General features: G+C 34.9%; 1 protein-coding gene across 1 annotated transcript in view; it reads right to left on the bottom strand.

Moving 5' to 3' along the window:
* Positions 1-608: 608 nt before the first annotated feature.
* SCYL2 (SCY1 like pseudokinase 2) overlaps positions 609-17,073 on the bottom strand; it is a gene marked incomplete at its 3' end in the record, with an annotated part of 24,441 nt that continues 7,976 nt past the window's right edge. Inside the window, exons 3-13 of the mRNA XM_029086946.1 lie at positions 13,904-14,048; positions 13,159-13,308; positions 12,349-12,570; positions 11,473-11,589; positions 9,644-9,769; positions 7,958-8,134; positions 4,775-4,786; positions 4,519-4,641; positions 3,139-3,252; positions 2,520-2,652; positions 609-727 (exon numbers count right to left, since the gene is read on the bottom strand). Coding sequence (XP_028942779.1) covers positions 609-727; positions 2,520-2,652; positions 3,139-3,252; positions 4,519-4,641; positions 4,775-4,786; positions 7,958-8,134; positions 9,644-9,769; positions 11,473-11,589; positions 12,349-12,570; positions 13,159-13,308; positions 13,904-14,048 — 1,438 coding nt within the window. The remainder of the gene's footprint in view (positions 728-2,519; positions 2,653-3,138; positions 3,253-4,518; positions 4,642-4,774; positions 4,787-7,957; positions 8,135-9,643; positions 9,770-11,472; positions 11,590-12,348; positions 12,571-13,158; positions 13,309-13,903; positions 14,049-17,073) is intronic.

The raw sequence follows: 17,073 nt of genomic DNA, 5'->3' as shown, positions 1-17,073 counted from the left end.
AAAAACAGAAGAAAAGGAAGAAACATTAAGATTGTACTTTAGCTTTTAATTTTGAATTGTAATTATGTTAGTAGCTAACTGCTTTTGCAGGATATTTGGAAGGTGATAGTATTAATTTTGACATTTTCAATGGCTTTAAACTGGAAGAAGGTAGATTTGAATTAGGTATTAGGAAGACATTTTTTACTGTGAGGGTGGTCAGACACTGGACCAGGTTGCCCAGAGAAGCTGTGGCTGCTCCTCCCTGGAAGTGTTGAAGGCCAGGTTGGATGAGGCTTTGAGCAACCTGGTCTAGTGGAAGGTGTCCCTGCTCATGGCAGGGGGTTGGAACTAGATGGATCTTTAAGTTCCCTTCCAACCCTAACCATTCTGTGATTCTATGATTTTATACTAGACTGGTTAAATCCACTGAAAAATAACAAGCGTTAAACATGCAAATACACGTTTCCAGTAATACTGGAAGGTTTTTTGGTTTTGTTTGTTTGTTTTTACCACAGACATAGACATACAGTAATGTATTAATTTTTCTCTGACAACAGTTTAAATTTATTCCCTGTCAATGATCAGAGAATCAATTTTACAAGCATGTAAAACAGTCATGTCCGTACCTGATTGAGATTAAGATTGTTCTCAATACTAAGAGGAATCAGATGGGGCAATACTTTTCCTGCAAGCTGTTCTTTGGTAATTCCCAACTTCTTATGAGTAAATGTACATTTGTAAATACCTGGCATACAACATCAAAATAGCAAAAAATGTTATGATCATTAAACAATGTGAACAAAATCCCAAGCAGCACATTCACATATGTGTTGATCATCTGAACATACACTGGCTCTGTACGTAAGCAGGGACAAACATGTTCAAGAGAATCATAAAAGCTAGGTACTCATCTACAACACAAACATACTATAGCAAGCAGCTGTGCTAAAGTTTAGAACAAGTGGAGGTCCAAAGTAATACTTTGCAGTTATGAAACCTGATATTAGTCAATGTATTGTTCTGGTCAATTTTCTGAGAATATGCATCTTTGAACAGATCACAAGCAACTGAGTTACCACAAACTGACAAATTGCCACTGAGAAATTAAGGTGCATTAACTAAGGATGTGTTCTCCCCTGGCACGCTGAAGTGGCTAAGAGTAACCGTCATACAGCTCTCTGATTGCATTTTATAAAGACTCTTATCTAGAAGTTTGTGACTGTGTTATACATAGGATCAGAAATCATGCATAGTCTTTATCTATTCTAAAATCACTGAAAAAAAGAATACTGACAGGCATGAGGGATCCACTGTTAAGCCTACAAGGTTCTACAATGTTTCTGACAGGAGGATTCCACTGCTTAAATAGTCAGCCTCTGGTGGCAAATACTGAACATACTGGCCTAAAAGAAGCAACAGCTTTCCTCACATTCTATGTTTAGTATTAGAACAGAGCTGTCAGCTGGCCAAAGAAGATATCACATACAAGATGGAAGGTATTGTGACTCCAGAGAAAAGGAGAGCCTGAATATATAAAACTGATTTAAGCCCATCATTTCCAAAGTAGGGTTCACTTATCCACTGTACCCCGAGTAGGATTCAGGATTAATACAACTAAAGTAAAATATACACTGTCCTTTATTCTCAGACCGCAAATACAAGTCAGAGCAGCAAGGACTGAGGGGAATAGGTAGCTTTAAATCAGTAGAGATAGAGGCTTTCTTGCTGATTTTGAGCAAATAAAAGTAATGCTGCTATCAGGTATTCCTACAGTGTTTAATGAGGGCTGTTGCCAGTATAGCTCAACTGGTACAAATGGTTTACTTTGTTGTCAGTAAGAGAAATGGTTACTGTCTTCCAGCCTTGGCCATGCAGTCACACCGCTTTCTTGGCAGTGACTCTGGTCATCTGGTCTCCTTGAACCCATTCAAGTTGTTAACATCACACATCCTGAGCTAGGCAAGCACCAGAGTGGCACTAAGAAAGCACTACTGGGAGTGAGGCCTCTCCTTCCATAAGTAACAAGCCATGAGGTTTTGTTAGCCGTTTTGTGAAACCTCGTCCGGACTATGCTCCATTCCGGGGCAAAGGCAGCCGTGTTTGCTTAAATGTCCAACAAAATGGGTCTAACAAAACCTGCAGTGAAGAGCAGTACGTTTGTAGACAACCATTTATAGCATGTGACATGCAAGAATGGCAAGAGGAGGCAACAGTAACATCAGATCATACACTTGTCCCAGGAAAAGAGCCTCTGGCTGTGTCGACCATACAGTCCACAAAAGTGTCAGAGCCCAAGAACTGCAATGAGGACTCAGAACTGCATTGGGCCTTGGAGACCACAAATATCTGCGCTAGTGTTCAGAAGTACCAGCGCTACATAAGGTAACTGAACAGGGGCATACTTAAGAATCAGAAACAGGAAGTTTTTAATAGTCATTTTAGTGACACTACGTAAACATTATCAATGATAATACAAAAAGCTCTCAGATTTACAACATCAATGCACAAAAGAGGAGAAAGTTGAAAATACTAATTACCTAAAATTCCCATTAGTACTGCAGGTTCCTTGGATGGAATTTGTTGTAGAAAAGGTAAAATATCATCAAGCACAAACCATTTATCCAAGTACTCCAAAATCTTGCCTAAGCACACTAGTGAGTTTACTCGGACCTGTGAAGTATGACAAGAATTAAACAAACTCTTTACTATATTTTTGCCCAAGAAAAACAATCCATACAAAATTCGCACTCAGAAGAAAATAGGTGCTGCTGAAACTATGACTTTCATCTCCGAAAATTCAAGACAAGTTAAAAAACCCCCCTTTTGTGTCATTAAAGGAAAATACATATAGTTACATACTGCTTACAAAACTTTGACTTCTCTGCAGGACAAACACTGTGATCCTGGAACACACTTCAACAATTTTTACAGTATTGTTAACAACAATAAGTTGCTAATAACTTTAAAAATTGTTAGAGGTAAAAATTAAACAGTCCTTTTGTATTTGTAAAAAGTTAAAAAAAAAAATCTCAAAAGGAAATAAAGGCACACACATGAGCTTTTATTTAAAGACACAACAGACGACAAGCCCAAGTAATTAAAAGCAAAAACATTTTCTGAGGACTGAGAAAGAGATAAAATTATTACAATACTTACAGCAAGAGAAGAAGTTTGCAAACATGCATTTTTAATTCTTGGAATTAATGAATTTTTCATTGATGGGTAATCTATTAAATTGGCAAACGTGGGAATTATGTTTAGGCAAAGCTCCTATAGAAAAAAATTGCAAGTAAGTTTAAAAAGAAACATGCATATGTACTATAAAATTAGTACTAATATTACTCAAGATCAAAATTAGCTTAAAATGTCTTCCTAAGCTTTCCTTGTAAGGAAATATTTAAGGAAATATCATGTTCAACTAAGCTGACCTTAATCTATCAAACTTACTTAAAAATAGCTGGAACAATAAAAGCATCATGATATGCATAGAAGCATCTTTTCAAAAAGAGTGTTAATAAATTTATAATAAAATATTTGGACAGCAATAATATCTTACATTTTCACAAACAACTTGATATAAATAACAACCATTACACTAAACTTTAACATTTGCCTACATAAATCAAGTAAATCTGAATGAGTACTATCAACAACACTGCAGCAGCATGATGACAGGCTGAAAGATGAAAGAGCATATCAAGATTAAACACACTCAAGCGACAGAAAAAAAAAATTATCCATTTTCAGTCCCATCTCAAAAAATAAGAGACAGCAATATTAAGTATAGGTTGCAAGTAAATACTCCAGTAACTGAACTACTGATGCAGAAAAACCTCAACCCAAGTATTCAGAAACGAAACCCCTTCTATATAATACTGCAAAGGCTTTGCAAAGGTGAAAGTCACATCTGATTATCCAAATCCTTCTTTAAGAAATATTTTCTTTGTTTATCTCCCCCTTCCACTCCTGAATGCCTTTGGCTAACTGGAATTTAATTCCAGTAGAAGAATGATTTCCAAAAAAAAAGAACCTTAGAAAGGCAGAGAAAGCAGAAAGAGAAAAATTAAAATATGGATACACAAAAATGACACCAGAAGGTATATTAATATCATTTTACAGCAAATCAGGTCTCCCAAGGTAACTGCCAGCACACATTTTCTTACCAGTGGGACCTCAGAATAAACCACCTCTCACTGACAGGAAAGAGCATGTATGGCTGCATAGTTTCTGTGGCACAGGCAATGCTTTATAAATGCACATCCTACTTTTTGCTATGGTGGCTCATCAGAATTTAGGATTAGAGCATTAGAACAACAATCAAATGGTGCTCCCTGGAAAAATAAGGGAACTAAATTCTATCTTGCTAAAACAAACTTTCTTTATTGATACATTAATCTCTTTCATCATTCAGGAATATTACATAGCTTTATCATTTTTTTTCAAGTAAACAAACACAGGGGTATACAAAAAGTTGGCACATTAGCTTAAAGAAAACAGAAAAAAAAAAGTTTTAAACAAAGGCTGCAATTGCAATACCTGGATCTGAATTGAAGGTGCTTCCAAGGCTCTATAAACCATTGGTAGAACACTGTTCTTTATTTCATCTGGTGGAGTTTTGGTTAGAAGCAAGTCCATTTTTTGCAGGAAGATCAACAAGATCTGTTAAAATAAGGACAATCCAGAAGCCAAAAGTTTTAACTTCAGAAACACATACTTACAAGATAAAGTATGCTGTATCTTATCACAAAAACGTCAGAATTTTTCTTGTAACTCAATAAATGTGAACACTTACCATGTTGCTTGCCTGAAGGCATGGAAGACAAAAAACACTTTGACATATTATTGCATTTTAAAAACAGCAAATACAGATCAAACAAAATATGTGTGTACTAGATTAATCCTTCTGAAATAAGAAATCATAATGGCTAAGGAAGGAATTCCTGTTTCTATTCACAACATGGTCTTTTTTTAACATCCTCTCACAGAAAATGATTATACACACATCACTACTGAAAAAGCTAAACTTTCAAAAAACTGTGGCTCAAATGCTGCCCTCAAAGCATTTGACCACAACTCCACATAAAAAAACCTGCATTCCATCTGTATCTAGAATCAAAATAGGGACACAATGAAAATAATATTACAGCTATTATATGGACACAAAACACCTTTATTCCATTTCACATGGAAATTATGTATCATAAAATAAAAAATCCAAACAAAAAAAAAGTCACATCACATTAACCTAAAAAGCAACACTAGTATAGCACATTTACATAATGGGATTCATCTTGCTTATGCTCAGCCACCTAAAAGTTAGTTGCTATTCTGAATTACTCACCCAGGTTCAGCCTCCAATATAAAGAGCTACATAACTCCTAAGATGCATGTCTCATCTCAGATAGGTGAGGCAACTTGCTACAGGTGACACTGACTATCCATTGATGTCTAAACTCCTTTTACAAAAGATAGATTAAACTAGATGGATAAATTGTGGTGAATGGTATCACATTCATAATAAAAAGCCAAGTATTTCATAAGAGGAAAAGCTCTAATTTTTAAAATCTAAAAATATGTAGCAATCAGTGCTTGTACATCAAATAAACAGAATCAACATAATGTAGAAATACAAGACCACATAAGTTTCCCCTTTCTTTTGCTTCCTTTACAGGGAAGAAGAAGAAATTGTTTTAAACTGCAGCTAATGTGTGCTTTCTTATTGTATATTTATAATTACCTAAACTGTACACACACAGAGAGACCCATTCATTCATTCCATGAACACTGATTCTCATGCAATATCCCCAAATTTGGGAGAATTAGGGTGAGATGGACCAGATCACTTTTAAAGTTAGATTTTGTAATTATTACAAAGAATATTTCTTCGTCCTAAACTTGGCTTTTTGAAAAATCCATGTGCTCACAACATTGTTCTCTTGTCCAGCAACCCCGTAATACTGTAGCATGACAGTGTCTATGTTAGCTAAATGTATATTTTTGGAGAAGGATTGTTTGATTGTTTTGCAAATCTGAAAAGGACATGAATGAAACCTGTTATCTAACAACTAGAAAAGCTCCTTTAAAATAAGAAGCAGATGTTTGAACATGTAACAGACTACTTTTAAGTTAAACACTGTACTATATAGTAGTCATTTAGATTTCACAGAAGCAGTACCACTGTTTTCTACTAGCTATCAATGCTTTTCAACTAAGATAACATAAAGCTGAATTGTTTCTGATATTTCTCTCTACCTGTCTTTAACTTGAATGTAGTTCATGCTGTTCCCATGAATCCCTTTTATTTTTAGCTTTCTAAGATCATATTTGATACTTTTTATCTATTTAAGTAGAAACTAAGAATCACAGTCACAGATTCAAACACATCATCTAATAAGCAAGCAGCAGCAGTCGCACTCTGAACAAAAAGGCTGAAGACGTGCTTCATTCATTAATACAGAGCCCAGAACTTGTCATTGACTTAGAATACGAATATACAGCACATCATATGCTAACTCTCTATGGATCCCCCTAGATATAAATAAAGGATTTGTCTACACTAGGAAGCCATGTCAGAGTGAGCTAGGATGGTAATTTACAGCACATCAGTTATTCCATGCTAACTCCCAAGAGTACGATAAAAATGAGTAGTTTAACTAAATATTCAATTTTCTTATTATAAATTCCCTCATAGTGAACACTGGGTAACAATTTCTTCCTATGGAATTAGAGAAGCCTCCCTATGATACATTCACTTCCTAACTCAAGTACCCTACACAAAGCCAAGCAACAGCCTCATACAAATCTAAAACATCTTGAGAGAGTGTTTGGAAGAAACACTGACACCTGGACATTTTTGTCCTGCACAAAGGGTCAGACCTGGAATTCTGTCCTCTGGCACCTGAACACAATGTTCAGATTAAACAGTGCAAATAAGATGTTCACTGATTTTCAGTCAGTTAGACATTTAGTTTTTTCAAGACAACAACAAAGGTAATAAAAAGCCTCAGTGTACCAAAAGTAAAGAACATGAAGTCATTCTAATTTTCTGAGGCACTCTCAGTTACACAATTGTCCTCTTTCCCCCCCTCCTCAGTATAATGAGAGTTCTCAGATCCAGTTTTCTGAAACCCAGAAATAAAAGGTATTGTTCACTCCCATGTTTATCTTGCCCCTTAAGTGCTCTGCAGAGAAATAACAGCATCTAGCAGCAAATCAATGTGAGACAGAAGGACCACATAGGTACCTTTTATCTGTGGAGGCATTGTGCCTAACTTAGTGACAGAATCTTCAGGAATCATCATGCACATGGTGTTGAAAAAAAGGATGCAAATCTTTTGCTCCTTTAGAGTAATGATAATGTCTTACTACTTTTACGCACGTAAACAACAGAAAAAGACATATTTTACTTACACATTTACCAAATAAAATGAAACAAATTTCACAAATCTGTGCACAGCCCTCAAATAAACACTATTTGATTATGAACAATAAACAGCACTTTTAAGAGAATGTTGAAATTACAACTTTTCCACCCCATAATGCCAGTGCCAATCCCGATACAAGAAAAAAAGAAAAAATCATAGCTTTGGCAACTGGTAGAACATATGTAAATATTGTACTGTACAACCCTGCTCAGATTGGCTAGATAAGTGATAAAATGCTTACAAATATACCTTCTACAACCAACCAAAAATAATAATTTAGTGGTAAATTAAATGTTTCCTTTTTTGCTAATCTAATCTTATCTATAAATGCAAATATATCCTCAGAAAACCCATCTGAAAAAGCAGAGGAAGAGGCTTTGTGAATTTCCTGGAAAAAATCTATTTTGTATGAACCAAGACTGACTGCTTGGACAACTACAGAGCAAGTTGGGCAATCTGTGTGAAGCTGGAAAAGGGAAATAGAACAATTAGTAATTCTTCAGGGGAAAAAAAAGGCGAGAAAAAGTGTAACCTGAACGCTATTAACATACCTGGATTGGTTCTTGCTGCTTAAAAACGGGACCAAGATCAGGCAGAATGAGCCTGATATATTCTTCTTTGGTGCATTCCTCAGCAATTAGGAGAACATTAGGCAAGACAAAGGGTACCATATCAGGATTCACAAATTCAGAAGTCAAGCAAGGCAAAATTCGCTGAATTATAACACGCTAAAAGAAAAAAAAAAAAAAAAAAAGAAAAAAAGAGGCATGCATCACATTGTACTGTACATCATACTGTACTGCAGTGAGATAACACTGTGCCAGCTCAATAGCTTTTCTATTAACGTGGTGTCTACAAAAAAAATAGATGGACAATTTTAAATTTTGAACTCTTATTTTCACAGTAAACTCTAGCTAATTGATACTGTGCTACTTTGCTTACTTTTCTCTGCACTCAGAACTGGAAACCATAACAACTGTGAAGTTCAACAAAAAGTAGTTAACTGTACAGAAAATAGGACTTTCAGTCACATACATGAATTATTAAAACCTTATTCTATATACTTTCTTTTAAAAGACCCTAAAAAGACCCTTAAAAAAGACCCATCATCCCCTCAAAATAATCAGTTTTTCAGTATGCCATCACTCACTGAACAAACACATAATCCTACTATAACACCCTGTAAAACTTTAGGTATATTCCCTAAATGGGATTCTGTTGATGAAATAGGTATTTACACTGTGGATGTCTACTGTACAGTTAGACATCCTTAAATGCTTTTAAAGTCAATGAAGAGAAATACACAGTTCAAAGGTATAGCTCCTTTCCTCATAAAATATACTTCCAAGACAGAGGAAAAAAAATGAATGCCCTAAAGATGAATAGGTCAGTCAGTAGCTGTCTAAAGGTAGGTGAAATATATCCCATCTACTTCCAAATTCAAAGCATCAATGATTTCTGATCAAAGGAAAAAAATTGCTAAATTAAAAAGAAAAGAGTATTAAACATGAAGACTGAAGTTTGCACTGTGTGTGAATTTTAAAACAGAATTTAAAATAAAGAAATTTAATGCAATGATTGAGAAGCTCAGCTGTTCTATTATGTATTAAACTAATACTATTTTTCTATCACATATGCATTATGTCTTATATAAATTAAAGAATATCACAAAAGGAAAAGGAGTCAGTCTAGACATAGCATCTAACACTACACAGAAGAAATCCATAATGACAGACATTTGCCTTTGAGGTTTCTGAGCACTGTTAGCACAAGAAAGCACTTAGTCTGTTGAGGGAAGGAAGCTTTGCATCATTCAACATTAAAGTACTGCCTTGCTACAAAAAAACTTGAAGCAATCTTACTGGGAGAAAAGGTGGCAAGATGACTTCAAAGAGCTATGATAGCATCTAGAAACAAAGGGAAAGCCTTGTAAGTGGAAAGAAGACAACTCCCTTTCAAAGTGGGATGAACTACAAGAGAGCATGCAAATGATGGTTCCTTACACATACTGATAGCACAATTTGCCATTTTCCATTTAAAGAATTATTGATAGCTGAGGAGTATTTCCACACCAATTATTTTCTGATCTCCCCTTCTTTTGTACTACTTCATTCTGACAGTCTCATGGCAGTCTATTACGGTACAGTGCTACAAAGTACAGCATTCCCAGATGCAGACTGTTAACAGGTGTTCACATATTTTTAAACTCACTATTTCAAGACATCATACAAACATACCTTAGGTAGTTTTGGCAGAACCTTTGGTAGCCCTTTAAAAAACTGTGATTTCTGAAGGTTATCCCTTTGAAATAATGAATCAAAATACTGAAGCGTCATTGCTCCTACATCATCGAAGAATGGTATCTAAAAATAAGATTAAAAGCTTGTGATCTGGAGGGAGACAACATTGACACTGTTACAAAGATTCCATACTATAATCATCTATTCATCTTCTCAATGCACTATAGTAAACCTTTACAATGACGTGCCCGCAACTAACAATTAGACAAGTAGATTTTTACTTACTAGCTCGTATAATATTCACAGATAAAGTTTGATTATTAAGAGGGAATTTTCCTAACATTTTAGAGAAACCCATGCATGTTATGTGTATCTGAGTTAACTTATTGTATATGAAATAATGTTTTGTCTACAAAAAATTGAATGAAAGGTAGAAACCTTGGTTAAAATTTCTCCTAGGAATAATTATGCTATTTAACACTGCAACTAAGCATTACTAACTAGGTCATCCAGATCTGGCTACCACCACTGCAAATTTATAATGAATCGACAAGCATTTATACGCAATAAATGTGTAATTATGTAACTTTCCAATGTTCAGACCCACTTGTAAATCCTATCTACTATAACGTCTCACACGATCTTCCATGTTTGCATCACTTCAGCAAAAAGAGCACAGGCTTTCTTAAGTATTGTGTAACAATGTGTATACATAGACAAGGCTTATAAAGATGGCACCAACAAAATACCAGGGGTTTCATCTATAGCCATGGTATATCATATTAATACTGATATAATTGCTTCATCATTAATGAAAAATTGATAAAAATGCATATGAACAAGATAGTTCATATAAAAATCCATCCCCAAATATTTAGTTTTCAGTTAACAAATGAAAAAAAAAGAGTAAAAGAGTGTCTATCCTAGTTGTACACAGACTGGAATTAAAACTTCTGCATTCAAAAACTTGCATGGGCAAGATTTCTCCTTCCTGATAGCTCTCAGTTTTAGGGAGGGATATATCAAACCTCATGGGCTTGCAACAGTTAAAAACAAAGCATTGTCTCAACACTTTACAAGCTTGTTTTCAGTTGAAAAATTTGTGCAAAAAGAAAGGATACAAAAACATTTAAAGAAGTTCTGCTTTAAGGCAGAAAGAGAAGCTCTTAAGAGTGGGGCAATAAAGAAGAAAAGAATCAGAAAAGCAGACTGGAGAAGGGCAAGAGAAGGGCCATGAGGATGATGAGAGGGTTGGAGCACCTCTCCTGTGAGGACAGGCTGAGAGAACTGGGGCTTTTCAGCCTGGAGAAGAGAAGAGAAGGCCCCTGGGAGACCTTATAGTAGCCTTGCAGTACTTGTAGAAGGTCTACAGGAAGGCTATGGAGGGACTTTTTACAAGTGCAGGCAGCGATAGAACAGAATTTTTGCTTTATTATGGCAAGTAAGCTCCCAGTATATTTTAAGCTATTCTGCGTATATAAGAATACACTGAAAATCATAAGCCAAAAGTTAATCCTTAGATTTATTGCCCTTTAACATTTTATGGCTTTAAAATCCTTCCCATACAGTTTTAAAGACTGAATTGTATAAAAACACAGCATAGAAAATACTTGCAACTGCACTGGAAAGCAACAAAATAGTGTTGCACTGAATGATGATTCTAAATCCTGTCTCAGCATCCACTTTTTCCATATTAATAAAGGTCAGCATAAGGAAACTTTTGTCATCAATCTAACATTGTTATTTCTAAAAGAGTTTAAAAATATTTAACATTTCAACTAAAATGAGTAACATTCCTATGATTACTGTATTTTCCATGAACTGACCTTAGTCATTTGATCTGCATCTGGTCTGACTGCTGGAGCTACATTTAAGAGTAGCTTTACATGTTCACGCACCTCCTCTGGGATATTCTGAAGCGTACTGGAGTTTAAACGGCTCAGCTGTGAAAGTAATTTAAGCACATGCACCATGAAGTCAGAAAATCTTGCATATAACTATTTCCAATATACAACAGGACTATACTTTGTCCTCTTTATGGCTTCTCTACCCATACTTTTGATATCCCTTCCTTCTCCCCTTTTATAACCCATTTGCTTCTGATCCTGCATAGTCTTCCTTCTGTCTCCCAACAGCCTATCTGCTTCAGGTAACACTCCCCTATTTCCAACTTTTCATTGCATTCAGGTTATTGGAGAACACAAACCCAGTATTTTTAAACAGGTTATGTTATTATCTGAGGTGTTGTCTACACATATTAAAATACAGTACACACAACTAAGCAACGGGCACCCAAACAAGTTACGACAAAGGAAACTTGCATATGAACGTACATGTCAGCTGATCCAGCTGTTCTTTTAATATTGATAGTCCACAAAGATTGTGAAATAATAACAACTTGATAACTAAGTGGACACCAATTGCAGTGTCAAGTGATCAAATCACTCAGCCATCTTCAGTGTTCCAACATAGGTCATTCACTGCCTTGTGTTTCACACTGTTCACCCCAACAGGTAAAGTACTTATTTCACAAGATCAGCATTCAACAGCTTTACAGAGAAATCAAGTGAAAAATTAAATGTGTAGTTTAGAAAGTTGGTACATGTAACATTCTTTACATATATTTTTAACAGTAACTATTTTAAACAGTAACTTTTAAAATATGTAAACCATTGAATAATAGTCACAAATAGAACATATACCTGATCCAGCTGTCTACTAAAGCTTTTATAAATGTCCTGCTTGTTGACGTCAAAAATTGGTTTCCCTTTATTAAACACTGCATACATAACAGCTCCTAAAGAGTACATATCACTGGCTGTCTCACAGCTCACAGAGAGAATATACTCTGGTGCCAGATATTCAGGATTTGGAAGACACAAGGACGGCAAGTTTGGATCCCATTCCTTACAAGGAAACTTGGGCTACAAGAGAAGTAAAAGTGCATTTATTATGGATTTTTAGAGAACATTTTAAATAAGAAACTCAAGCAGCAAAATATAATTAATCCATTCAAATTCAATTATGAACAAAACGGAAACGGAGCAAGGCAAAACTGTTAATAGCCTGTGTCTGTAACTTAGAGTGATTAGCTGATGCAGTTAAGTCTGAATTTTACCATTGTGAAGTACAATGTAAAATCAAACCACTGCTCTAGGAGGGAAACATGAGCTATGATGGGAATTCATTTTAGGAGCTAGCAATCAGGCACTAAATTAGGTAGCCTTGCATGTCATTCAACATGCAGGTCAGCAGAAGTGGCACAGGCTTCAGCCTCTGTCTGAAACCATCACTAGTCTATTGTGACACCACTGAGCCATCTGAGGGTCCTCTTCTGTGATGACCAAAGGGAGCACTTCAGTCTAGATCAGTGCCATATGTTCAAACTTCCCACTAACAAAATATAGAGGTAAATATAAAATAAATTATTCTGTACTGAAATGCAAGGTCATGAAATTGATTTCAGACAAAAGATCTGAATTTGAAATTTAATTATGATGAAGATCTATTACCTCCTGTTCAGATGGATTTGTTGACTGGATACAAAAATCAAAGCCCATAATTTTCCATGCTCCACTCTTATTCAAAATTATATTTTCAGGAGTAATATTTCCATGGACCATTTTCACACTGCTATGCAAAAACGACAAGCCTTCAGAAACCTGTTAATCAGAGATTATTATTTCAGGTTAAATATTTCCCCAAATATCCTCTAAGACATTTACAAAAATTCTGTTCCTATGGTCACAGTTAAATTGGTAAGTTAACCAAGAAACAATTTTCCACCGCTATTTTAGGCTATGTTTTAAAAATTATGTATGTAGGAAATTAAACACAGATGGCTAATCAGCAGATGAGATTACTAATGCCAATTAACTATCACAGCATAAGAACAAAAATGCTTTTTGAAGTTGATCAACACATTCACCAAATAAAGCCTGGAAGCTACTGTTCCTCCACAGAAGGTACAGAAAAGATTCCTATATGGGAGAGACAGCTGTAGCACAGAAATTTATATGGAAAATAAAAATTCATTCAATTTCCTATTTTCTATGTCAGAATAAGCAAAACCAGTAGCAACTTACAGCCTCCAGTTCACCCTCTCTTATACTTACAGTGATCAGGGCACTATCATCTCTCACTTCCCAATTACTTGATTTACTACAGCCAGACAAAACTTTGGCAGTTTACCAATTTTATAAAACAATAATTAATACTAAAAGCACAAGAAAATTATAAGGACAATCTGTGTCATACCTGAAGCAAACCATATTTGGTCTCCACATCATAAAGTTTGTATTCTTTAATGTCAGATGGTAAAGGAGAAGGTAGGTTGTCCCAGCCACCAAGAACATTAGCTAAACTTGCACAGACTGGTTCTGTACAAAATGCCAAGCAATCCCTATAGAGGAAATACATAAAAACATTTCTGGTAAATAAACATAATAAATCTTCTGATTGCAATTAAAGAAAGATACAAACATCATATTATACATTACCAGAGCACTTGGTTCTACCTAAAAATATGTTATATTTCAGGTTTTGAATCCTTATAAGTAATATTATACTAGAGAGAAATATATAAGTATCTGAAGCATTCAAAAAATACTAGAATATAGAAATCAGCTTAAGTTATTTTATTCTCTACCATTCACATAAATCACTAATGATGCACACAATGCTTCAAAAAAGTTATAACAAAACAATGTTTTTCTTGTCCTGAACCAGGAACTTCAAACAAATAATTCTTATGATTACTAAAACTTGTAAGATTAGCTGTCCCTAAAACTGACACATCCCTGACAGAAGCAATACATAATGTGGTCAGACAATGATCAGAAACGAAATTAATAAAATGTAAGGTACCACTTGTATATTCTTTTAGTTTGCAAATGAATAGAAGAGATGCAAACACAAATATGCTTGTTGTCTGAACTGCAGTTTGCATATGAAGTGACTGTTTTCTAAATTGTTCTATCCACTGTTTTCTTCATGGAAAAGCTACAGGTCTTGTTTATGCATTTTGGTGTCAACAGCGAAAAGCACAGATGAAGCAAACTTCCATATATAAATTGGACTGGTTGTAACACCACTTTCAAATTTTGAAGTCCTGAAAACAATGTATGTTTCAGTTTCACGAACTTCATGTAACATAGAGTCATTCTTAATATCCACGTTCTTCATACTGGTCTGCACAGCACTGCAGGCCCTGAAGAGTCACTGCACCTCACTTCTTAATTGTTTTAAATTTTTTTTGGAGAAAGCAATACATTGATGATGGTAGCACACATACCTGGTTTGAGAATGAGTAATTCATGAGAACACTAAATACTGCATCAGTATGAACACAGAAAACTGAGATGGAGTAACAATAATGAAGATACATTTTTAAGTATAAAGTTATAGGCAATTAAGACAGAAGCCTAACTTTTTGTTTATTCACTCAAAATATCACAGAAAATACAAAGTCTCAGTATGAATCTACCACCCAGTTTTTATGTGTCTCAGTAACTAATAAGCTTGCTCTTTGAAGTAAAATGCAAATCTCTTCTTACTCATCCAGATTTTAGTTTTACTTTAGTTTTATCTACTGCCTTTCTGAAGGAAAAACAACTGAATATTAAAATACATTAAAGCATAAGTGTCAGTCAACCTGACAGAACTTTGCTTGGTTTCCTCCCTACTATTCTGTTAATGCCACCCCTTTCATGTTTCTATTAACACAACTAGGGGTATAAAACCAGTTTCCGTAGTAATCACAAGAAAGAATCAGAGCACAGAAAGACAAAGTCCTTCATTTTCAGTCTGACTTCAGCTTTACCATAGAGCTTATACATTTAGTTATGGTTAAAGTATAGATGATAGAAAATACCTAGGGAACAGTTATTCAGTGGTTTTCATAACATAAACTCTCTGATTGCTGTTGTTTTGAGGGAAGAAAAAGATGGTTGCTATTTTTTTACTTTAGGAGTTAATTAAATAAGGACCTAAACCAGAGTAACAGAAGGATGGGGCAAATCTAATTAAAGCAATTGAATATTATAGAAACTGATGTCTGCCATACAGTGCAGCTTTTTTAACAGTTCCCTGAATAATATAAAAAAGAAGTCCAGATAAGCAAAAGAAAACAAGTTAAAAACGAAAGTGATGTCCAAAAATGCATATGCTTTCGGAAAAACTGCAACAGATGGAATGTCTAAATTAGGTACCTAGGACTCTTCACACTACTACTATATTTAATGGGTAGTAATGACATTATGAGTGAACTTATAATTTGGCTTTTTTATCCTTTTCTCCAATAACAAGTTAAATATAGAATAATATGGCTCATCCATGCTGTTACTGGAATTCAAGACCAGTTGTAAGTAAATGTATTTATACTAAATATTTAGTATAAATAAAGAGTTAAACATTATATAAATACATGTAAACATGTAAAAATGTATACTTCATTATATATATATATAAAATATATATATTTATATTGAATACCAATAATTTGGAGTAGAAACATTCTATTAATACTGGAAAAGCTACCTACACACTAGCATCAGAAAGGTATGGCCTTTGTTTCTATATCTACTTCAGCTGTGCAGGTATACCAAGTATCCACAAAAGAGGAATAAAGGCTGACTTGCAAGCAGTTCCACACAAGTGTATATTACTTTGGAGACATAAAAAAAGACCAGGTAAAGTCTAGTCAGAAGGAGCTCATGACATATTTCTCCAAGAATAAGCACTATGGAAAGACCTACAATTCTAAAGAAATCTTACAGCATGCTTGCACAAGGTTACACAAACAAATATTCTAAGCAAACTCTTCTTTTATAAACCCCCTCCAAAAACCATTACATCAGTTTCTGGTGCAACAACCAACTGGACAGGTTTTGTGCTACTAGTGTTTGTTTGCACCAGTAGCTGACAATGCAGACTATGGAAAGAAGAACAATTTCAGTAAAAGGACATTACTGAAAACTCATGAAAAAGAACTCTGACATAACTACACTGGTAATTTTACTCCAAAGGCTTAAATTCTTCAAAACAACACCAAAGCCTTCTTAAGACTCCAAGGTACGAATCTCAGCCTTTTCTTCTGAAGTGCAGAGTTCAGGGAAAAAATTATTACAGATGCAGTTGTTGAGTCAATTGAAATACTGCGATAATTTTAGGAAGAAGCCTGGGGTACACACTGGGATTCATTTGCATACACTATGACTGAGATGACCCCAGGCCCTTTAGCGCATAATCGTTTATTTACTGTTGTTGAGTACCCAGAGCTGTCTTCAGTTACCTAATTAATCTTCCTTAAGCTTTTGTGAGGGGCATACTGAACCATAGGGACAATGACAACTTTGAACCCCTGTTAATGTGAAATGTATTTAGTATTGGAGGAAAGATATATATGAATATGCAAGTGTAATTTAATC

This window comes from Antrostomus carolinensis, unplaced genomic scaffold (assembly GCF_000700745.2).
Source record: "Antrostomus carolinensis isolate BGI_N321 unplaced genomic scaffold, ASM70074v2 scaffold11069, whole genome shotgun sequence".
Lineage (NCBI taxonomy): Eukaryota > Metazoa > Chordata > Aves > Caprimulgiformes > Caprimulgidae > Antrostomus > Antrostomus carolinensis.
This window is presented reverse-complemented; position numbering and strand designations above follow the sequence as displayed.